At 35.8% G+C, this 26,220-nt stretch overlaps 1 protein-coding gene across 3 annotated transcripts in view; it reads right to left on the bottom strand.

Annotated features, from left to right (window-relative positions):
• Positions 1-12,442: 12,442 nt before the first annotated feature.
• LOC126851063 (uncharacterized) overlaps positions 12,443-26,220 on the bottom strand; it is a 41,969-nt gene continuing 28,191 nt past the window's right edge. For all 3 annotated transcript variants that reach the window (XM_050594643.1, XM_050594645.1, XM_050594644.1), the window contains 3 exons: positions 17,112-17,372; positions 16,692-16,904; positions 12,443-16,251 (listed from right to left, as the gene is read on the bottom strand). In XM_050594643.1, coding sequence (XP_050450600.1) covers positions 15,913-16,251; positions 16,692-16,904; positions 17,112-17,366 — 807 coding nt within the window. In that variant the 5' untranslated portion in view covers positions 17,367-17,372 and the 3' untranslated portion in view covers positions 12,443-15,912. The remainder of the gene's footprint in view (positions 16,252-16,691; positions 16,905-17,111; positions 17,373-26,220) is intronic.

Below are 26,220 nucleotides of genomic sequence, written 5' to 3'. Positions count from 1 at the left end.
AAAATTAATAATTAATTTATGAACTGAAATAAAACTTTGTTTTGAAACATAAAATTTTTATTTTCATATCAGAATTTTTGATATCAGTATATAATTTTCGTATTATATAGATTATAAAAAAGTTAGTTTGATATATGAAATAATTTTGAGATTAAATTATATTTTATTTAGAAATTTTTAGATTCATAGAGACAGTCGCGCAATACAGTCATCTATTAATACAGGATAATTGCGCGCGTTAATCAATAAAATATAAATGATGGTGACGCTCAAAAATTATTATAACAATAGCAATAACAATGTAAAAATACTACCCCGCTCGATAATCGCGCGGTTAAGCGATCGAAAAATTCCAAATTTTATGTCGCTTGATTTATCTACGTAAGCAAAATTAATAATTTCGCCATTGAAAATAAAAGTAAATATGTATATGGCCTTGGCCTTAGTTTTTCGGCGCTTAGCGCGCTTTTGTTTACATTCCACAACCTTGTTATTGTTCGCGCGGCGAGGTGGGAGACAACAGCGTAAATCACTCTGTGTGTCGTCTCATTGTTGGAAGGAACGCGAGCGCGAGCAGTAGGAAAAGATATCGTGCTTATTCTTTATTATTAATCGATTATTAATCCACGAGATTGATTTCTTTTCATGATAAACGTGATGCGTAAAGTACTAGATTACACAATGTATAGTGAAGACTAAAAATTAAAGATCTGAATTTGATTAATCATAACAAAAAGAATTAAAATTTCTTTATATGATCTTTTAGCAACAATAATTATTTTTCTATCGGTACTTAAAGTTAAAAATATTTTGTCCAATGTTTTATCGTTTGTTTTTTTCGTCGATTTGAATATAATTCCGATTGAGGAGACACAGAATAAAATGATCGAATCGCAGGATCGAGTGAATAATGGAAGGCTTTCTCATATATATAATACATCGATCGTTTAAAATACATAATTAAAATCTATAACGTAAAATACTCGTATAATTTAATGTTCTTTATATATGTATATAATACGTAAAATATTTCGACGACAAATTAACAATAACACATCGTTCGATTTTAGTGACGTATAACTTAGATTAAGATCGCGAAATACAAAATCGAGTAAATAACATAACGAAAAGTGATATACCAATCATTTGAATCATTTAAATAAAATTAATCATAATTTAAAACATACTTTTTATACATTTTAATATTCCATGTATACATATAATATGATAGTACGTAAAATATTTTGGCAACGACTTTTCTATATACAATAATAACATAGTTCTGCCCTATTGTTTACATGTTATAGTCCTTTTATCATTCGTACGGCGACATTTGAACAGTAATGTAGTGGTACGGAACGCTTCGTGAATTCTTAAATTTTATTTCTAAACGCGATCGCAAATAGTATCGGAACAAAAACCGTTATCATTATTACAATTAACAATTAATTCCAAAGTTTTTAATATTCCAAGTTTTTTTTTAATCGTAATGACACACAGGAATCTCTAAAATAAATTTTCATGTCTTGCAATCTGTTCGGATAATAATTATTTCTTTAACAACACATATCGAAATAAATATTTTGCGCAATTCATATATTATATATATATATATATATATATATATATATATATAATATATTACAAAATTATATACGTATAATACCCTCCGAGGGTGTAATCTTGCCGCAGTGGGAGGGCTTAGTACCTGGACGGTGCCTTAAGGGCCTTAAGGTCTCTAAAGGTTTACTGAGAAGGGGAAAACCAAGCACCCAACGCCGTCGTTGCTGTCATCGTGCCGTGGACAGCTCGTCGTATCGTTAATGCTGTCATCGTGCCGCGGACGGCTTATCGCGGCGTCTGTCCCGTCGTCGTGCCGCGGACGGTTTTCGGATTGCGTCGCTTGTTCGAAATATACCGAAATTCGAAAGTGCGGGAGTGTCGTTGAAAGTATCGCGCGTGCAAGTGCGGAAGTATCTTGTAATAAAAGTGCGGGAGTGCCGTTTAATATCGCGCGTGTGAATCAATCTGAGAGGAGGAGGAGGCCTAGGAGAGGCATCCTGCACCGGCGGAGCAACCCAAGGGTGAGTATTATTATTTGTATATTAATTATTATAAATACGTTATGCATTTTTTGATTTGATCATTATTTGAATAGTTTAAAGAGAGAGACTCATATTATGAAAGTTTTTATTTAAAAAAAATAGTTTTTTTTTTTTTAGAATGTATAAAGTTATTCCATATTTATATACTTCTTATTATTATATGCATCGAATATAAAATTCGGTGCGTACAATAATAATTTCTTGAAATATTAATTATTTTAAGCGTTGCTATAATTTGGATTTTATATTTGTGTGTTGCAGACAACGTAGCCTCAAGACCAAATCTCCGCTGTTGCGCATCAGTGCCGGTGAGTGATAAAAAAGTTTTATTTAATTTTAAAGTAACGGATTTGTAAAGGCTGTAGATATAGATTGCAGATTGTAGATTGTAGATATATAAATCTGTTACTTTTAAATGGTTGAGTTAAAATATATTAAGTTGAATAACTATATCAGTTCTTTTAATATATATTGCATCTTTACAAAAATAAATTTAAATTTAAATTAAAGGAGAAAAAAAATATATTTTTGTAATTTGTAGATATTATTTTATTTATTAAATAAAGAACGCTATAATAATATTTTCAATTACATACATATGATAGTATCTCATTCTTATTCTTATAATGCGCGCCGATTCTAATTTCTTATAACTCATCCATATCGTAGAATTTGTTTCTAGATACTGTTTTTAAATTTTGTTTTAGCTGACTATAAAACCAAATAATCAATCAATTAAATTATCTCTAATATGATAATAAATGATATAAATATTATATAAATTAATTTTATTTTATTATAAATTATATATTTTTATATAAATTAATATTATATATTATTATTATATATTATATATTATTATATAAATTATATATATTAATATATCAATTTTAATGAAATTTATATATTTATCATAATTCATCATAATTTTTTAACCAAAATTTTGATTGATTACTTGGCTTTGTCTCAGTTAAAATAAAGTTATCAACTTCTGACGACGATAAAATTGCACGATCGTCAAACGAGCGTGAAATGCGCTGATCTGCCGATGACAATAATTACCTGGCAAAAGAAAGCATTTTTTTTCTTATCAGCGCAAGAAAAATCTTGCGCTTATTCCTCATCGATAAAAGGAGTGTGTATCTCCTTTTTTTATCTCTGATCTGAGATTGATCCAGAAAGGCCAGGAGCAACGAAAGGTAGGTCCAACTGGCCTTAAGAATGGAGGCGACTTAAAATATTACGATAGCCAATATTGGCCAAAATGTGTAACGAGAGGTACATAAGATACGATTAAGATACGCGAATAGGGAACGCGAATAGGGCACACAAGTAGAATACGCGAGTAGGGTACTCGAGTAGGGCACGCGGGTAGGGCACGTGCTTAGAACGATTAGGTAATTAAAATGCGCGTAATTAAAATTAGGAATATGTTCTTTAAATCTCAGATTTCGGCTGGTTCAGCCAACAAGGATTGTTAAGGCTATAGGGACTTAGAGCATTGAGAAAACAGCTAAAATTAAAATATACAAAATTTAATTTATAAAATAAATAAATAAATATATATATATATATATATATATATAAATATATATAATAAATATATAAAATTAAATTAAAATATATAATAATAAAATAATAAAATAAACTTTTTGGGAAATTTGGAAGAAATAAATCACAATAACATATATAAATTTATATTATAAAGCATTATAATATGTAATATATTTTAAGAGTATTTTTTTTCAGTTTGTGCATTTTATATAATTTATTGAATAAAGAACGCTAAAATTTATCAATTATATGGGAAATTATTCTTTCTTTCATAACGCGCGATATCTTATATATATTATAGAACTCATTTGTAAACACTGTTCTTAAACTTTGCTTTAATTGATGTAAAGCCAAATGATCAATGAATTAAATTATGTATAATATGATAATAAATAATGGGATGAAAAATAAATGTCGAATTAATTTTATTATATTATACAATATATTACTATATAAAAACTATTTAATTAATCAATTTTGATCGATAACTTGGCTTTATCTCAATCAAAATAAAGCTACATACAAATGAACGTCTAACGAACGATCGTAAAATCGCACGATTGTTAACGAGCGTGAAATGTTTACGTTCATCTGCCGGTTTATGCCTTTTCTTGCCGGCCATGGTAATTAACCGGCAAAAAAGGAGTTTCTCTTCTTCCTCAATCTAAACACGCGCGTCTAATAATAAAATAAAGTAAAAAATGTATACTATATTAGATAATTAAATTAAGTCGCGTCGCAAATCTTTCTCTTCGAGATTGAATGGCAACGCATTTTTTTTTTTTTACAACTTTAACCAAAATTTGACGAGCGCGTGCTTTAACGAGAAATGTGCGTGCATGCCTGCATGCGTGCGTAAGTAACTGAATGCAGCTAACTGCCGATGCAGTCGGAATGCAAGCGGCCGGTCTTTTGCGAAGTGAAATTCTAGAGAGTATATCTGTCTGTATATATTGTATGCCGCAACATTCGCGCGCGTATAATTAAGTCCAAGGGAACGATCGTGAAAGCATCGAAATGTCTGCAAGGAAAGCGGACTATGACTGAGCAGATGACACACACGGTAATGAATCCGATTAGGTTACCTTTGCTACAATCTACCTCCTCAACGACACGCTCTTTCCAATATTTTTTTAGCGAACGAGTATTACATCCGTATGTATATAGGATTCTCTTTTCAGGGAGAAGTTATAGAAAGAATCTTTCAGAAGGCACGCTTTGTTTAGTCTGATTTTTATAATCTAATATTTTAATAATAATTTTTTATAATCTTATATTTGAATAATAATTTTTTACTTATAATTTAATGTATTTTAATTATAATTATTCTATTTTAATTATAATTAATTTATTTTAATTATAATTTGTTATAATAATTTTCGAGTTTTGGAGAAATTAAAAATTAAAGACATTTGGCATATTAATAATTTATTCAAAGTTTAAAAATATATAATTTAATATATAATAAATATATAGAATATATTTATAGAAAAATTTTATGAAGATAACTATTGTTATAGTATTACAATTTGTGTCGACCTAATAATGCGAAGTGGGGTAAAGCGGTATTTAGTGTAAATTTTCCAGCACGACAAAACACGAGGTACACAATCGTCTAAGACTGTCATACAGGCGATTAAACAAACTTTCCCGGAGGGAATGATGGTGGTAGAGTAATGCGCTTAGCTCGCGTCTGAATGCACCGACCGGGACGCATCCGAGACGATCTCGTCCGTCGCGCGAGCGAGGCACTCGCTTAGATCCGTCGAGCTCTCGACGAGCGGAAAGAAGAAACTAAGTCTGAATGGTACGTGAGTTCCAGAAACACACTGACGGCTCGTCGATTCCTCGTAGCGATATTGGCGACAGGGCCAAGCAGGTTGATTCTCGTGCCGTCTCTCCTTTGCGGCACGTCGTCGCGCGTTTCCTGTCATCGCGAATACCTATCGCCGGATTCCTTCTCTCTCGTGCCGCGTGCATCTCGCGTGAAAATGCCATTGACCCTGTAAGCACTATGAGAAACTCTCCTCTTTCAAGTAGAACTTTTGGAGAAAAATATCGAATCTTGCACGAAAAAAAAGATGGGAATTTTGTCTCGTGTATTTTTTAGGAAACTACGTACGTTTTAGACAGTTTTTGATTAAAATTAAAATTATTTTTATATATTTTGAAATGTGGATTAATGTAATTGTCTTAAATTTATGGTCAATTAAACAGGACTTGGGAACGCGCTTGCTTTACTTGCTTTAAGGTCGAGCCAAAGATCTGTCTGCATTCAAATCCGTCGAGATTACATGCTCGCGTTTCTCGTAGCGAGCTGGTCGTGTTTGTAGGAGATATACTTTACCGGGGTTATCCAATTATAACGCAACCCAGTTTTGTGACACGTGTCTCACGGTAAATTACGAAGTTGCGCAAGCGATATACAATTTAAACCGCATCGTGTCACGAGGAGACCGTCGCGCATTTTCGCACATCGTTGCTTTCTCGCTGACAGTCATGTGGATTATTTTCGAATTAGGGTATACGGATATATGTAAGACACAACCGAAATACTTTGTCCAAAGCGTGAAATAAATGACATTATATCTCGAAATATTTCATCGGACGTTGCAAATCCGCGGAGAATTAATCACAACATCTAATTTTTTTTTCGAGCATGACTGCATCTTTCTCATCGTTCGTGTATATATTTTTTCGCAAAAAAAGTACGCATGTCATATCATGTAAATTAGTTGTTTTGATTTAAATTTATATACTTTAATTATTATCTTTTGGAAGGGGATCTTTTTTTTTTGTTACTGAGCATCATCTTTTTCTCGATGTTGATATATGATTCATCCTCGTACGTGACGTTAATGCGTTTGTACCAATATTATTCTCGACAATAAGAATTATTTGTTTGCAATTAATTATTGCGAGATTTATTTGTTCGATAGATAAACATATGACGGTGCACTTTAATGGTGCGCCATATTTTATCCGAATATACTGTGCGGTGAGCATATTGCGAGAAATTATCGAATAACGTCGATGAATTACTCGCAAAAAAAATAGACAAATTAAATTGAAGGATGTAAAGAGAATTCTGTTTCTGATTGGATGCTTGATCTTCGAACTCGGATTTATCACGTTTAATCTTGGACTGTAACACCCGTGAGAATTGAAATGTATAGACAGAAATATAGAGGAAGTCAATAATTGTAAAGCCAATCTCTCCGACTTCGAAGATTAAGAACTCATAACTTGGCGGAATAAATTTTGTCGTTTCTTTTTTTATCTGTCGATTTTTTGCGAAGAAGCTTCTGCAAAAAAGAGAGAGAAAAATGACGAGATACCACTTGTCCATCGCGACGATGTAATATTCAATACCACGAGATACAGAGAGAGTTATTAGGCCGACTGCCCGCGAAACTGTGTGGAGAGGAAAAAAATAAAAAGAGGAGTCAGCAGATCGATAATCGAACGCTACGATACAATCTGTCGGCATGAAAAATGAATTCCGCCGTCTGTCGCCGAGGAAAGAGGCAGAAAAAAGAGAGAGAGAGAGAGAGAGAGAGAGAATTAGAGAGAAACTTCGACAATGATCGTAGTACGTGGTTGTGTGCGCATTCCAAATTGAAGTTTCAATCATCTCGCGCGTTCGTCGGATGCTGCGGGAAAGGACTACCGTTTTCACACGGCTCTCTTCATTTGACTTCGGATTATTAATTCGGAATAGTTTCGTGTTTGATTTTGCATACGATCGCGTTCCATCGGTGTCGTACATCGATTCGTCGCCAATTTTTAATTGATTAAACGCGCGACTCGTTCGCGTCTGATTAGATTGAATGAATTTTAAAGAACGCGAAGTGAACAGCGAACCTCTCTCTCTTTCTCTTTCTTCTCTCTATCTATTTGTCTGCCGATCTACTTCTATACTTCATCGTATTTGATATGCCAATTTCCATTAATTTCGAAACGCACAGAAAAATCTCCCGTTAATATAATCTGAATCTCACGTGAAATATTTAAGTCGCATTTAATTCATATTCCGATTTGGCATTTCGAGCGGCTGACTTTGTTATGCGCGCATTATATCAACGTAATTAGAACTTGGATGAGATTACGCGACGCTGCAAGAATCTGCTTCACTGGAGAAGCTTAATATTAGGTTTACCAAGAGCCGGCAATGTATTTGGTTTGGCAGGATTATAAGACAGCGCTACGCAATATATATGTGTGTGTATGTATATATATATATATATATATATATATATGTATGTACATACACACATACGATACACACATACGTTAGTTTGCACATTTGCGCTATTTAAGCAATGGCAAAGGTTCGGTCTCAAAATGAACGCTGTCGGTCTCTGGAGAGTGTCTGTATTCAGAAAATGTTCCAAAACGGAGCATGGATATGTGGATATGTCTCCAAACTACAAATTTAATTAAAGTAGATGCAGATTCAATTACGGTTTCTTTTTTCAAATACATTATCTCTTTTCTTTTTTTTCTCAACTTTTAAATAAATAATATTATTTGCGTGGGATCGCAAAAAACTGTTTTTTGCGGAAAAACAAGTATTAATTTTTTAGTAAATAATCTGACTTCGATAACAATATTAATTATATTGAATGATTCGCAAAAATAATACATATTTTTCTCATTATTTTTATACGTCTTTTTATAGAAACAAGAAATGATAACATTATCAACTAGTATCATCAGGTTGAGAATACATTCGTATGATTTCCGCGTCTAAAATAAATTTTATTAGGAGTTATAAAAATCGTGCGTATCGATATACGAAAATGATGGGAAAGGGGTCGACGCGTGCCGTCACGTTTTCTCGCTGCGTGAGCCGCACGCGTTCGTCGTCGCACTGCGGGGCATTTTACACGCGTGCACATTCCGACGACAAATTTCACAAAATTCCGCACAACATTCCATTATCGCGGATTTTTCTCAACAGCGGTTAGGAGAATCGCGCGCGGATCGTAAATCAAGACGAGATCTACTACGACGGCGAAGCTAAGTACCGGGATCGTTGGCGTAGATTGAACCGCGAGATTAACAATCGCGAACGATTTACAGTTGCGTCACACGAGATCGATCGCGGCGATTTATCGCGATGAATCGAGAATCGAAGATTGGCTTGTGACGCATGGCTTTGGAATTTCGTGAAAATCACGGATTCAAATTTCGATATCTTACGTTATTCGCGAAGAAATTCGAATCATATTTTGTGTCCGGCGAGCGTGAATAATTTATACAGCGAAATGTCACACGCGGTGTGAAATTTTACGCTTACGTGATAAACCGGATGGAGATATGTGATGCGTGAGATAAAAGATAATTTTATCAATATTTTTCCAATATCAGATGGATAATGTAAGAAAATAAAGTTTCCTCTCTCTTGCGACTCGTGTTCACACGGGGTTGGAATTTAAATGGCGTATAATATTTCCAAATTCAATATCTTGTAAACGAGAACATTCAATATCACTTTGTTCTTACTTTCGCTGTGCATCGCGCAGACGTTGGCGACAAAAGCCGGGCTTGGTCGTCGCCGTACGCGATAAGAATGTTAATGCGATTTCACGTCGCGCGCGATCTGCTAGCTATCTCGCTTTAGGTATGTAGGTTTTGGGCTGCGCCGAAGAGAATCGAACGAAAGCGTCGCCGCGATTCCGGGTGCGACGACCGGACGCGACGCTTTTGCATACAATCGCGCCTCGTCGACGAATAATTAGCCGTCCCGTTTGTTCGTCAGCGAGGTGCTAATCGATCGCACCGCATGATCGAGCCGGAGCCCAAACTCATCTGGCGCCGATAAACCGCGAACCGGAAACTTTGGGCGAAGTGACGAGGCGTGGGCTTTAGAATTGCAAATTGCGAATAAACAAGTCGCACGAACTTTTTTTGTCTCTCTCTCTCTCTCTCTCTTTACAGTCATGTAAAACGCGAATGTCCTATTTGGTGCGATGTTATCGACTTGAGTCATGTAATCTCGTGGACTTGTAATGAATATTTCAATACACGATAATGATTATGCATAGAATTTATTGTTATTTGTTGTTATTTATTATTGTCATTATTTATTATTTATTATTATTTCGATTATATATAATCGAAGTCAAATTTGAAGAAGGGCGATTGAGAATTCAAGTTTTCTCTCTCACATTTATGATTTTATATAAAGATATTATAAAATGAGAAAAAAAATAGAAGAGAGAGAGAGAGAGAGAGAGAGAGAGAGAGAAATCAGCTGTAGTTCGATTTTTATTATTAGAATTGAAGAAGAACTCTCTCGATCTGTGATGTACTTAATAAAAATATAACAGATATTGTAATTTAAATAGTCAAAGAATGCTAGGAGAGTCATCAATGGTACTTTATTAAGCAATAGCCAATTATATATTTGCACAAATTATACGTATACACCTACAAAATCGCATTTCTTACTACGTTAATTGAGCTTACATTAAGAATATTGTGCTGCTGCATAGCGCGCGATAAACGTAAACATCATGTAAATGAGGGCCACATACATATTCAACGGCTGTGCGCTTTGACGTGAACCCCTATATATACTCTTAAAATTAGCGACATTAACGTCATTAACTCATCTCATCGTCCGTTTCACGTACATATATTTGAAATCTAAGCATCCAGAAATCTAGCGCTCCGAATTTTTCACGAGATCTCTTTTATATCTCTTATATCCGTTGCTGTTATTATCATCGTCATTGTAAATAAAAATCGCTAAACATAGGGCGATTATTTGCTCCACGAGGATACTATCGATGGAGTCCGCTGTTCGAGTAATCGTTACGAAATGAGGACACCGAATAGCATAATTTCGATAGAATCGAAGAATATCCTGCTCCTTGGATATACGTTTAACTTTATTCATGTAAAGCACGTGTTTCTAAAAATATATTGAAAAATATAAGAGAGTTAAAACTTGATATATTTATAATAAAATAAAATATATATAATTATGACTGTGATAGATATTTTGTTTTATGTGTAATATTTCGAGATTTTTATATAAACATTTAGCGAAATAAAACGTTTATGTTGACGCGAGGGAATACATTTGTGACTGGTTACAATACGCTTAGCCTTAATAATGTTTAACATTTTTATGAACCTAATTTCGTCGTGAACACACACGCTTCGAGTGTCAAATAATTTATTTTCAGTGAGGTAGAACGTTCTTGTACATTTGCCGTCTCTTCAAATCTTGTTAATTTGTTACCACGTCACTTTACCGTATTCCATGAGTACACTTGACGATCGTTCGAGGACCGTTGTTGTGTCAAAGGATACACTTTGCCGGGTGTCGAACATGTGTAAGAGCAAATAATATATAGTCGTTCCCATCCACTCCATCGTTCGCTCCTTCGAGATCCACCTACATGATCGCGATCATTCTCCGATGAAAATCCGATGACTTCCATAAAGACGGGAGCGCGAGATACATGGGATGAAGGCGGCGGCACCGGTGGGTCTCTCATTACTTGATTCGGGACTCGGCTCGACAACCGGCTGATCTCGTATCGGACGCGTCTATCTGGAGCACCCAGATACATAGGCAGCCTCCACGGCCTGTGTACGGTGCGTCAAAACGCGAGATCTTTCAGCGGATATGTATCGCGATTTTCGACGGGGTGAGGTAGTGCAATATATTTCGCGGCAACAAAATACATGTATGATTTATCCGCCGCGTATCGCGATACGGAGAAAATATCGTTAATATACGTATTCGTGATTTATTGACCTTGCGCGAGTATCGGTTTTCGTAGCGAATAATGCTTGTATAATAAATCACGATTATTAGCTTATATGTTGGAATTATATTGGTCTCTTCTGATTTCTGGTTTCGAAATATGGCATAACAACCACTGGAAGTCAGATTGAGAATTATTAATGAGATTCTTTATGAAAGAAGAATCAACGAATCGAATGACGCGATATGTGATCACAGATTTGAAGAGGAGTTCCTGATCATTCATTTTGTTTGACATTTGTTGGTACAACGATATGTAGAATGTAGGAAAACTTATTTGGCAATTTTATTTATCCGAAATATTACGTTTTACTGGCAAAAGTTAAAAAGTCGGAATTATTTTACCTAGAATATCAAAGAAGATCAAAGAATAATTTTCGAATAGTAGAGAACGCCATTCGATAAAGTTGGTCTCTGTAAGATCACTGGAATTGCTGCTTTCATGTCTCTCTTCATCTTGTACCGAATAATGGTATACTCAATGATAAAATGTCATGAAGAATCATTGCTTTTAAAAAACAGCTGTGCACTAACCAGCGCTAACATCCTCTCGACAGACGTTAATAAAACGAGAAATAGCGAGTAAAACAAGCATAGATGGTAACGGTAGAAATACAGTAAAAATATAAAAAAAATATAATGCATCTATAAAGCTGCGAGATATTGATGTAATTGTAAATTATAAAATTAATATAGAACTGTTTTTGAAAATTAATATATAAAGACGTGTTATATATTTACAATTATATTATTTTTATTTCTTCCATGTTATATATTTTCTCTTTATTTCTTATTAATTATAAAGTTAAAAAAATGTAAAGATTCCTAGGCAAACATATAATTTCGAAACATGGGAAATATGTTTTTAATTAAATTAGATTAATGTTAGTTTTAAGAATGATATATAATTGTAGATATATAGGAAAAAGAGCTACTATATTCTTGAAAAGTGTCTTCTGACTGATAACTTAGAAAGTAGCAAGTAAACTCATACAAGTATTTTGCTCCATGAAGTATTACTATTTATTAGCACAATAATAATTATTATTATTACATACGATATATTCATAAACTTATCTCTCCAAGTGATTGATTAATGTGGATACATGTTACGGGGAACGTAACGATACAAATTCATATATTTATATCACAGTCGTAGATAATGAAATTAACATTAATTCGAAGTTACATTATTTATTTAAATGTCTAGAATATACTCTCCCGGATTTTTTCTTTTCTCCCGAAAGAAATCTGCAACTCACGTGATCAAAATGCGCATATAAATCCTGCGTTAAAGCATTACGTCTGTTTCACGATAACATGATAAAAAATTGCTCCGGGCGAGTCTAACTTAGAGATACTAACACGCTAATTAATCTTAATTGCTAAAGATTTGATTCGCAATGAATATGAAGCGAAAGTTTCGAAGCGATACAAACGATGATGACGCTGAAGGAATGTCGAACGATATGCGCGAAATTGATTCTAAGGATAAAATCATGTCGTTCTAATGATTACTATTACTATATAGGTACTTATTGTTAATTGTGTTTAGATACGCATGGGATGGTGAAACCAGTCTTTTTGCGAACGTCATTGAATGACGTTTTCGCGCGCGTTTTTCTCAAAAAGAAAAAACAATTTTCCGCCTCGTGCAGAAAGAATACTCGTCTCCGTTCTTACTTATGAATCAAGTACATCCAAATGAAATAATATGAGAAAAATTTAAAACTTGGACAACATTAAAAAGATGTAAGTGATGATCGCTCTAAAAAAATATTTGGGGAAAATTATAAAAATATTTAGGGAAAACTATAAAAATTCAAACTTAAAATCATATCCTGAAATCTTAAAATCTAAATCTCACATCTTAATAATATTTTAACTTATTGGAATATAATATTTTAATTTATTGGAATATAATATTTCAACTGAATTTTTAGAAATTAGTTTTCTAATATTATTTCACTTGGACAGAATTATAATGATCTAGATATTTTAACATTTACAAGTTGTCGACAACAAGATCGGGATATTCTACCGAAATCTACGAACACATTAAAGAGCCGAAACGGTAGGAAGTAGAATTCGTTATACATGGACATGTCATGCACGTCGATCCGACAAATCTAATTTTCTAATTAATAATCTATTTATTTAACATCGTAATGGATTATTCGCGAGCGCGTTACGAGCGTACTGGAAACAATGCTAACGCGAATTAATCTAAATTACAAAATGTGTACTGTGGACTGTGTGACTTTTTTCAAGTCTTACGGAAGCACGAATCTTGTTCAAATATCAATTAATTAAACTCGCTTTCTTATCGTTTCATATACTTTGGCACACAATGTCTGTTTCCAATACTCTACACGCTCGTAATCTTACAATTTATTTTGCATGAACGTTCGGCAGTATTTTATTCTTTTGATTAATATATGTATATATCGACTTGTACATCGCTTATCGACGCATCAATCTTACATGTATATTTAATTACGTAATTTTATTACGATTTCGCTATATAGACACGTCAATGAATTATTTTATCTGCGTTGATATTCTACCCAACGAAGAGCTAGCTCTTCTTTGATATACTTTGTTTCACAATCTCTTCTTTGATATTTTATATAACATTATTTCAATTACTAAGTAATAATATTTCACACAACTGTTCTAATTCTTTGAATTGATTTACATAAACTCGCATTACATCTTTTCGTTCGGCATATGCTAAATCAGCGACATGCCCTGTCCTTTCTCCGAGTGACAATGGCAGAGAGACAAATAGATTTTTTCTTCCAATTAAAGAAAATTGCCACTCCATCTTTAAGTACTTCCTTTCGAAATTATTGGCTTTTTACCGTTGAATGCAGTCGGGAAGGCGTTAAATTTAGCTTCGTCGTAACGATGGTTTCGTGGCAATTATTAACACTGCATAATGCACTTTGAAAGCCTCCTCGACGCCATTTTCACCGCGTATGCCTTTAATTATAAACCGTACGTTTCCCTCACATTCGCCGGGGAGAAAGCTTGTCTTTTCACGACGAATAGAGCAACAATGTACATACAACCGATGCGATGTTCCCGGAAGTATGTTTCGCATATATTTGCATGATTCTTTCTAACCGCGCGCCGTTTGGTTTCATGTCAAGGTTTCGCGTCTCTGACATTCTAAAGCGCTTGTTTTTACATCGAGATATTGGAACACCTGTTTGAATCTTTAAAGATAATTTAAAACTGACATACGAATCATCGCTCGTTACATGCAAAGCAAGAAAATAAAAATATATATAATATATATATATATTTATTTTTTTATTTTACATAAAGTAAAAAGTTTGCAAATTTATTTTCGTGATAATTAAAGTGAATTATTTTTATCATTTATAGTATTATTATAATCTTTCCGAGTTTTATTTGAAATAATTCTTTTTTTTTCTTTTATTTTATATTCGGAATTAAATTAAAAGTTTAATCGAATATTTTCGCGATGCAATAATGATAATGAAATAATCTATTAAAACCGCGAAGGGATCGTAACGTTCGATAGTGTCTTCCTTTTCGTTTATAATAAATTGACAGCCGTGATTCGGAGAAGGACTTATTGAAGAGAAAGAGAGTAGAACGGCGAGCTATGTGACTCGGATAGTTCGCCGCCGAGAAACTTTCTGTTTCGCCTCGGGGCTGCAGTCAGGATTCGCAGACATCAATCGCAATCACTCTCGAGAGTGCTTAGAAGGATTGATGAATGTTCCGCCTTGGCCTGCGGACCACTACGTCTCGTAGTTGGTGACTCACGAGACATTAACGGATTAGTCTATCTCGAGTAAGACACGTCTGCTTTCCCCTGTCACCTTCTCTCATACTTCTTTGTCTCTTCGAGGCCCTTCGACTTTTCCCTCGTTTCTCAAACAACAGGCAGACAAGAGGTGATTTCTCAGATCACGGTCGCGTCGTGTTACGCGAAAAACGGAGATAAGGTGGAGTCAGCGCGCGTCACTTTACCTAATTTACGCCATTAACTCTTATCAAACTAGTTGGATGATTATATGGGGCACACGAGAAGATAAAGATGAATTCGAGATAAAACTACGGAAGCCGCGGAGGGCTCTTGGAGAAAAAAAGAAATTTATCCATCTTTCCTTCGTCTTGTTAAAGCTTTATCGATATATCTCCTCATTTCCTTGGCTCTCTAGACCGTCTACAATTACTTTTTGGAGGAAGAGCAAAAAGATAAAAGGATATCCGCGGTGTCGTGTTTCAGCGTTCGCCTCTCGTTACGACGGAGCTCTCGAGACGGATCCGCGACGCCAGAGTCCTTGTACGAGGATCTCGCCTCGTTCTCCCTTCGCACACGCGCATCTTTCTTCCTCGGAGAGGTCACTTCCGAGGAAGAAGACGGCGGGAATCGGGCGTCGCGCTACGTCGTTTCTACGAGAGCTTGGCGGAGGCGTCGGGCTTGTCTCAGAAGTTCGCCTCCAGCGAGTTCTCGAGCTCACTCAACGCCGGTACCAGCGTCTGCAGCGAAAAATAACGCGACCGATCGGCCGCGTCCACGCTCGTCACGTGCTGGAACTGACACGGCTGGCTGATGTTGCTCTTGGCCGGTAGAACGATTTTCTTCTGCACGGGCTTCTTCTTCTTCTTGCCCGGCACCGACAGACTGATGTTCTCCGGGCAGGAGACGAGACGCTCTATGTGCTGCCACAGATCGTTGGCCGCTTTCGAATTGTCGAAGCTAAGTCCGGCCAGACGAGTATGGTCAGAGGAGAGACACATGGTATGAAAGGCCGGTCCCGACACCTGCGAACATTTCGAGGGCTCTTAACGCGCGCGGAATGCGAAGGGGGATCGATGGCAAATCGCGGGCGGCATCGAACAGCGATTTTCGCGACTAAAGTACGCGTATGTGCTTTTTATGTGCCGAAACTTACTTTGTAGGCTTATAAATAACTGCGCACATCATTTTTTATTTCGTGAACACGAGTGAGAAATTTGAAACGGTGTTAAATATCCGAGGCCTTTGAAATACAAGCTGCTTGTAACTATTTATTGAACGAAATATAAACACAAGAGGCTCTTTCTTTAACGTCGTGTCTCGAATTTCCCGTTGCATAGCCTGAGATCGAATTGATTGTTTATCGTTGTTAACTTATTACGTAATGATACATTTGCAATGATTAACGTTTCGAAAATTTATCCGAGATATTTATTTAAATATTTCTTTAATCGCGTAGACTTACTTTGTATGATGAGAGGTTGTCGATAGTCTCGCGCCAGAGAGTGAAGCAAGTACCGCGTTCTGCCAGTAAGATTTGAATTCGTCTCTTGGATCTTGATCGTGTCTCACCAAGATCGAGAACCACCACGGGTATCCCAGTAAAACGAAGCTCCCATCTCTCGGTCTGAGAGGCGCTGCCGAGATACAGGTTCGCCAGTGACTCGCAGACGAACACCTGTCAAACATTTTTTAATGCGTTTAACTTTAAAGCGTACAGCTTTTTAATAATCCTTAAAAATTATATACGCGCCTACGTCTATATATAATAAATAAATAAATAAGTAAATATTTTATGACACTGTGTGTGTGTGTGTGTGTGTGTGTATATAAAAATTATTTGATACATATGAGGCTTGACACGGTTGAACTTTGTGAAGCTTACTTGCGATTTTAATCCGCGGAAGAAAGTCTCGAGTTGTTCTCGTTCCATTTGACTGACAGGATCGAGGCGCGACTCATCGCTGTTTTCGGAGCTGTCGCTACCCTCGTAGCTCGATGTGGCGGAAGTGTCCGCCTCTCCCGTCGAAGATAATCGTCTTCGCGTAGTGCCGCTGTACTCGCTATAATAGGATGAGCTGTGCAGCGAGAGATTCGATTGCAATGCGGGACAGGATGACGCATAAACTGGTCCGTTCATTGTCGCCTGGGACAAAAAAAGGAGATGTCAGAAATACATAAAAGTTTGACCGATAATTTCGTGAGAGAACGCGCTTATCTATGTTTGCTTATCGTATTATCGATATTGATTTTTGAGAGGTTATTAATAATACCCACATATTTCACTGTTTATATAAAAAAAAAAAAATAATAATAATAAATATTTGCGAACAATCTCTGGCTTTCGAAGAGATTAAATAGTGATTTTTTTGTTCAGCATTTTTTTTATCCCCCATTTTATCCGTTTGTCTTTTTATACTGAAAATAAAATGTATGTATAAAATTTATTATACAATACTGTATTCATTACGCAATATTGGAATACATTGTAAAGGGAGTTTATTATTTTGCGAAGGGAGGCAGAAAATGTGCGTGCGCGCACGAAAGCTCATCGATTTCTGATATACTGAATTGTACGCGAGTTGCCACGGTGCCGGCCTATAAATATCCAACAGTGCCCTTTATTAAGCATAGCTCCGACTACCCCAGAAATTTTGATTGTTATCGGAAAATGAACTCGTCGAGTGAGAGCGAAAGCTAGAATTGTATGATGCCGGCCTATTTACATTCGAAATGATCAGGCAGGAACACAGATTTTAGGCAAACGATTATATTACAGCTGACAATTAATCGGGTAAAAAGGATCTTTAGAAGATCAGCTTGAGAAAAATATTTCATCAACAAAACGTCACGATTCTAAAATTCATCGAGAAATGTCAAAATTGAATATATAAAATTTGCAGCACGCTTCGTTATTGAATTAAACAATACGAAGGATACCGCATTGCGGATCGATTGTTGCGTGTACAAGGCGAGAGAGCAATATTTGCGATGTTTTTTAAAAACTGCCTGATGGAAAAATTGCACGATTTACAAGCACGATAGAAAAAGCGAATGAGAGCGTTTCACAGGGGTGGACGATCCCTTTACTCCGATACCTGACCTCAGAGGTGAGAAAAACTAGGTCGTCGACTTCGATACTACGATGACGCAAAAAGGAGAGAGAGAGAGAGAGAGAGAGAGAAGAGAGAGAGAGAGAGAGGAGAGAGAGGAGAGAGAGAGAGAGAGAGAAAGAAGGCGATACCGGCAACCGTTTCGTGAGAGAGCTAATCAGCCAACGGCATCCGGGAACGACCCACTTAATGCGCGCTAGAAAAGCCCGGCCTTAATTCGATCGACGTGCTTTTAATGAGACTCGCCCGGATGACTAATCGCTATATGTTATCAATCGTTTGGCTCGTTTTACTATGAGCTCGATAATGGCGGCGACCCTTTCATTGATGACGCTGACGAGGTCTGATACGGCGATCACGTCAATGATCTTCTGGCACTTGACGAGCGCATTCTTCCGTTACTCACGACTCGCCGCTGACGCATCGCGTCGCCGTTTAATAACCTCATTGATCTTTAAATAAGTAAAGATAGAGAAGTACTAATAGAAGATTTTTTTTTTCGATGAGAAACGTGAGTGGCATATTTATTTATATTTTATAGAAATTATTGTTTCACAAATAATTTATATTTTTTGAATATCCAATACATGTTAATGTCTTTTAATTAAAAGATACATAGCGAAATACGTAGGCCAATCAAACTAAATTCTATGATAATATTAGATTGAATGCAAGTGGGAAAGTTTGAGAGTTGGCTCCTCTTTTTCTTAATTAATATGATAAATTACGATAGACACTTTCAAAGTTTATTTTTGTAGACCGGATATCAATGAGAATTTTTCCCAAGTTAATTGGCACGATTGAATGTTGCCATGACAAAAATTAATTATATTAATTTTCTTTATTAATATAATGTACACTTTAGCAGAATATCATGTTAATGATTGCAAACGAAATTAATGATTGGAACGAAAAAGTCTCGCAGTCGAGATTCGAGATTATTTATTTTCGCATTATAGATAGAGAAGGAGGAGAGAAAACTCAACATTAAGGAGATAGCGCGGGCCTAATGCATTAATATTGATTTATGTAAATTCAATATGTTCTCCTACGGGTTTCTCGTAAAAGGAAAATAAATACACCGGGGACACACCCGGCAAACGACTCTCCCTTTCACAATCGACCCGCATCTACTCCGTGCCGATATCGTACGTGTGTGCGTCACGAGATATCACGGTAACGTTACAAATTGAAACGCGAGCCGGTCCGTGTCACCGCGCGCGCGAAATGCATACCGGAAGTGCATTGTCCGCACGTCGCGGCCGGGGATGCGCAACCATTGTTCCGCGCTCGCGATAAGAGGCAGGCCCGGCTTCGCTCCGTTCCCTAGATAAACTACAGATAATTACGATCGCACGATCCCCTGCGAGCGCCCTGCTTTGCATTCTCACGAAAACCGGCGCACACGCTCCGCTTCGGGAGATAGAAAATAATTGTCAGACGGATTAATTGGATCGCGGCGACGAACATGACTGTGTGTGAGAGACTTCCTTTCTTCTTGAGTAAAAGTATCTAGATAATTCGTCTAACGCGCGCCGCGATATTTCTCGCATTAGATTTTTAATTGCCTTACAAAAAATAACAAATACACTGAAATTATACGTTGCTAATTATTACAAAATTGTTTATAATTATATGCTATCATGTTGATTGTGCTATTGAATATAATATCGTTGAAAATGCGCGAAGAATTTTTTTCATGAGAACGATCTAATAATCTTCTCTTAAAATCATAATAAAAAACTATATCTAAATTCAGAATAAAATCAATTAAGAAAGCAAGAAATTATTCTTAATTTTATATTTAATAAAAAAGTGATCAGTTTTTTAATCATACATTTAAAAAAATCTCTTTCACGACAATAAATTTGTTTGAAGAAATATATAAAAATATAAAACTGCATTTTTTTGTGTATTTAGCTATAATTGCAAACATATCATGCAACAATGATATCTTTGCTTGAATTTTTGTCTTGCATTGCTGGCATCGTAAAGTTTCGCGCAGTTGAAATTTAGCAGGCACGTTGACGCTTTTTGTCCCAAACGAGAAGTTACGTAGGCGTTCACGATGTTTGCGATCGCGACACGAAAAGACATGCTAGAAAGTAGGACAGCGGTAGTGTTTCTTATCGCGTCAATTAAGGGGCGATAAACAGTGCGGAATGCACTTAAGGATTAAATTCGAGGACGTGTCGCGACGAGGTTAATTGCGGATGAAATTGCGCGCGCAAGATGCGACCGGACGACGAATCGTTATGGAAGTCGAACCGATAGAAGTCGCCCATAAAGTAAATCATCGTAACTGTGCTTCATTAGAGACCCGAAATGAGCTTGCTGGCGCAAATAAAAATTTATTCTGAATTAAATAAATCGCGAATAAAGAGAGCGTAATTTCAAAGCGATATCGAGAGAAATTATATGGTCGTGATCCAAATATATTTCCTGAATGCTACCTAAAAAGACGTACAATATTGATACGATATCGTATCGAGAAACGATTCGAAGTAAGTTAGCGAGCAATCGTTTCCATAAAGAAGTTGGCGTTAAACAATTTTTTTTTTTGTTTTTTTTTTGACGCTAGACGCGAGACGATTCGACAAGACACGTCGCTCGTAGAAATGAAAGATTAATTACTGCCAGACTAATTAGTTTTGCGGTTGCAACGGGGTTAAATGCTCCGGCTGGAAATTTATAGCTCGTCCGGTGCGGCGAACGCTCCGTCGAGCGTGAAACACGCTCGCAATTAAAAGTAGATAACCTGGAGGCCTTCGGCTCTATTGTCGGCCTGTCCGGGTTTAGAGCGCCATTTTTCCGCGGGTCATTCGTTTTGATTAGCCGTGCACAGTACGTGCGCGTACACAGTTAATTGCTTTCTTTTGTAAGCCGCGCGGAAATTCGGCTCAACCCTTGTTTCGCAGAACCGCTTCCATAAATATCATTTAGGGCTCTAACCACGCGGTACAACTGATTTTCCGCCTCTTCCTAAAAATAGAATGCGAACATAGCGTAAAATTAAATCTCGGTTAACATTGATTAAAATTTATGGAAACGATTATAACTGCGTAAGTACGGTTTTATACGTGTGGGAGTTCTTATAAAATTTATTTAGCTATGGTGTTGTGTATTGTTTAATCGTGAGAATTGATAGATAAATATTCCTCAACAGTCCTCCCTTTTTACTTTGAGTAGTTGGGCGAGTCCGATGCTCGAACATCTTTAGAATGTTGTTTTAGGTGCGGCGATATATCTCTCGCTCTCGACAACGCGAGATGCTTGTGATATTCTTCCCGGATGTCTCTCTCTCTCTCTCTCTCTCTTTCACTCTCATCTCCTGAGAGACAGTAGCCTCTTCTTCTTCTTCTTCTTCTCTGCGAAATAGAGAGAGTCGTAACGGCACGCAAGAAACGCAAATACAAACGACGACGCGATTCATCGACACGATTTTAACTCGCCCGACCGTCTATTTCTTGTCCTCTACTCGTCTCTCGGTTTTCGTTCATTTCGGTCGCTGCCTCTCGCTTTCCGTCATCTCCTTCTCTGGCCGCCATTGTCTTTTCCATCTCGATGCTCCATTGCATTCACCACATTACATTTCCCCGTTGTGCACCGTGACGTACCCTTAGTTACCGGTGCATGTGCACGCAAGATGCATTCGCGGCGCGGAAATGTGGTTGGACGGTGCAACGACCGGCGAGAATCCCGCGCGCGTGACGCACCGGGAAACTTTGGAATTCCCAATAGTTAACGTGTCCATGGATTCATCAAGTTCTCTCTATATTACGGCAGAGCGTGTAATAAAGACAAAAGAGAGAGAGAGAGAGAGAGAGAGAACGAAAGTAGAGTCTGTTGTAGTAAAGTCTATTAATGGAACGCAGCGAGATGGGCATTTATGGGCATTATACAAAAGCTCGATGTACAAAATGCATCACGAAATAATGTCGCGCTGTGATATCCGACTCGTAGGAAGCTCGTCTGATTAGATAAGACACGGATTAAATTGCGCGTTGTATCATATGATATGTTGAGCTAAACGAGTTAAAACTTTGCATTATGCTGTTCCAAAGATATAGTTATATAGTTTCAAAAGTATTATTTATTATTAAAATATGCAATATAGTCTGCACATTATATTGAAAAAAATCTGAAAAATTACAGAGCAAAAGCTATACCATTTTGTATTTTGAATATCTTTAACATTAATTTAATCTTTCATATTTCCTCTCATACTCATTTCTTATCTCCCGCCTTTTTTATTTTCATAGACTTTAATTTAAAAGTATGCCGTTAGTATTTCTCTCTCTTTCTCTCTCATTCTGTCTCCGGAAATATTCAAGAAGCGACGCTCGGAAGTTCCGCTCTGCATTCTTTGTGATAAGCTAGCGTCGCGAGATGTTTGAAATATTTCGCCTCTTAATATTTTACGTGACGAGAAGGAAATGTCGAGATGACGTGCGAATTAACGTTAACATTGACCGAGTATGACAGCAACAATGTCGGTTTAAATTGCATATAATGTCGGTTGCATTTTGCTGTTGCAACGCAAGTTATGCCGTTGCGAGATTAATGCAACTTTGCGGTAAAACGCGTTGTCCGCGCACACGTTAATTACACACCGTTTAATATACATTATTAAATACGCGCAATACCTAATTTCGACCTTTATTTACATTAGTCGGCCATTTCAATTTCATTTGCGCAGTTGTTTTAGCATGCGAGAATTTTCCACGTCGTAAACAAACATAATTGAAATCTAATTACAAAGCGTTTTCGTAATCTCATTCCAAACTGATAGGAATTAATTTTGCATTTTGCATAATCTTTTTAAATATTTATTATATTTTACTAAATTTACGATGACAGTTACTTATTATTAGAAATCATTATGCGAACACATAATTTACAACTGAAATTACTCCGGATTGATATAAACTTCTCGTCGAAAAAGAGTAGATTATCGTAAAAGCTTCGGATCGAATAATTGATAAATTGGCTTAATTATGTCGGGCAGTCATTGGGAGAGACAGTCCTCCAGTTCCAACAAGTCCGAAACTCGCCGCGTAGCTGTGTCGCACAGCGATAATTATCCCGCCAATTAAGCGCGCATATCGTCATGCACGTCTGAAACAAGTGCTGGCCAACGCTGGGTGTGCGCGTGTTGTCCTCCATGCGGGATATGACAGAAATGCCAGACTACTCGCGTAGTAGCGTAATTATTACGAGGGACATGAATGGTCGTAATGAGAAATGGCGTCATCTCTATCAGCTGCGGTCAGCACTTGCGGAGAAATCGAGGGGAGGACGGGACAGCCTCGCAAACGGACTCGCTCACTTTCTCGCGGATCATCTCCGCTTCGCGGATACTCAATCATTCATGAATCACTGCGCATAATCAATGACGAACAAGACGACGGATCGGACTTGATCCGATGCCAGCTTACTAGTTCCATTTCATTCAATGGATTGGATATCAATTATTATGATCTTTTAAATTGGAGAAGACGTGTTATATTTTAATGTAAATAAAATACTTAATACAATTAAATATATATTTATATAATTAATAAATTGAATTAAAAATATATACTAAAAATATATATGTATTAATATATATTTAACTTTATTCAGTAAATATATAAATATACTTAAAATATTTTTTAATATTTAACATTTTTAATATAAAAGAAACATACGCATATGTATATATAGTTATATATATTTAAATTAATAATTGGACCTATTATTATAATAAATAAATTAAAAAATGAGGTACACTTTTAAATAAAAAAAAAAAAATATATATTAAATTTGCATTCGCAAAGTTTGTGATGAAGCTGTCACTTGCCATCATGATATTTATACTTAAATCACTGACAGCTAACGAGACTTTTAACAAAGAAGATACTCGATCGTATCAAATAAATTTCGCTTCCTTGTCGATTTCTCTTCGGTTACGAAAAAACCGAAAAGAGCAATCGTTAAGTGCACTTGACAGAAAGTATTTATTATTCGATAATGCATACTTCACTATATTAATGAGAAGCGTCGCACTCGAGTGATCGCGAATTGATCTCATATTCAGGTCGATTGGTTAACAACACCGATAAATTTTCGTTCTTACGTATTAAAGGATTAAATCGAAATCATCTGTGAATCGCGAAGAGACTGTTCTTAATGTAAATTATAGCCGATTTTCGTAGCGAAATCTTCACAGCACTCGAGTAGAGACATTTGTCTTAACCAATTATCAGACGAGTATCACTTTCTCATGATCGAGGTTCTCGAATATTCGTGACCGCGCAATTATTCACGGAGAATTATTCGTGAATTAATCTCCTTTACTAATATCTGGCTCAGATATCGCCTGAATCGTTTGAAAGGAGTCTATAAATCTCGCGATACTCATAAATTATACGTCTCATATATATCCGAATTTTCTATTAACAAATTAATGATTGTCAAAAAATTGGCAAAAAAATTTCTCAAACATTTCCACGTTGCAAATTAATTCAGAAAAAGAAAAAGAGAGATGAGATAAAAAAAAATCAATAAAATTACTGAAAATATATAAAATCATAAATACTGAAATTTATTTAAATTCTGCTATTATCCGTTGCTTTTATGAATTATTGCGTTCAATTTTGAAATAAAATCCTATATACTTGTCGAGAATAAATACGTAGGTATTCTTATGACTATCTGAACGAGATTGACGAAAAGATTCGTAGGCGAATGCAGAGACAGACAGGAATATCTAAAGCGAAGTATGTACTTTCTCGCAGTCATCAATGTTTCTTGAGATACGCACCATAGCATCATAGCGTAGGATTATTAGCGAATGAATTTCTCGCGTTTAAATCCGGGTCAAGTGTTGGGGAAGCAATAAACTTGCAAATCTTGCTTTATCAACTCATTAACAACCTACGTATTCTGTTTCTCGAAGGGAGAGCTGTTTCGCCATCACGTTTGGTCAAACAGGCCTATCGCAATTTAATTGAGATACATGTTTTAATAATCGTTGTGTGAACTTTATCGTCGTTGATCATCATAATAATAACGGTAGTTGATGATAGAAATTATGTTCTTTTTATTTGACATTAATCATCGGTTATATACTAGCATAAATATTTCCGGGATCTGTGTACACGCTATTATTATAATAATATTTATATTTTACTTACGAATCGAATTTTACTTAAATCTGATTTTTTTAATTTTTACACAAACAAATTATCAGGAAATATTAATTTTGGCAATAATGCTGTGTTAAGATTTTATGTAAAATGTATAGATATATATTATGAAAAGTTTAAATTTACATTAGAGAATGCAAATATAATAAATATTGAAATAATAAGTTTCCAAATAATATTTCGAATTAGCAATAATAGCTAGAATATATAACAACGTGAATATTAGCTAATCATTTTGTAAAGATCTCGCTCGACGAATAAATTCTGCTTCTTGATCTTTGACTATCTTGATCACATTTGTTTCTTGCGTAATTGATTTATGCGATATACTATTTTGCAATTATCTCGAACCTTCGTGATCTTTTCTGTCATATATTTTTTTGAAAGCATAATAAGCTCCGCGACATCACTGCCGTCTGTTTGAGGATAATCACACCGTGCCAAATAAATTCTGATTTATTGGAACCTTGACCTTTTTTGAGCTTTTTTTCAACAAAAAGAATATTAAATCATTCCGTGACTTGCAATATGAAGATTTCAACATACGCGTCAATGTAATTTTATTTACGTTGAATCGTTTATTAATCGATAATACAGACGTATATTTTGCATAACAATATATTTGCATTTTAATATATATGTACGTGCATCTACAAGCAAGATTAAATGGGATAATCAAAATCGTTGGGTA

This window comes from Cataglyphis hispanica, chromosome 7 (genome assembly GCF_021464435.1).
Source record: "Cataglyphis hispanica isolate Lineage 1 chromosome 7, ULB_Chis1_1.0, whole genome shotgun sequence".
NCBI classification, from domain to species: domain Eukaryota; kingdom Metazoa; phylum Arthropoda; class Insecta; order Hymenoptera; family Formicidae; genus Cataglyphis; species Cataglyphis hispanica.
The sequence above is the reverse complement of the archived record's forward strand: the minus strand, read 5'-3'. Positions and strand labels throughout refer to the sequence as shown.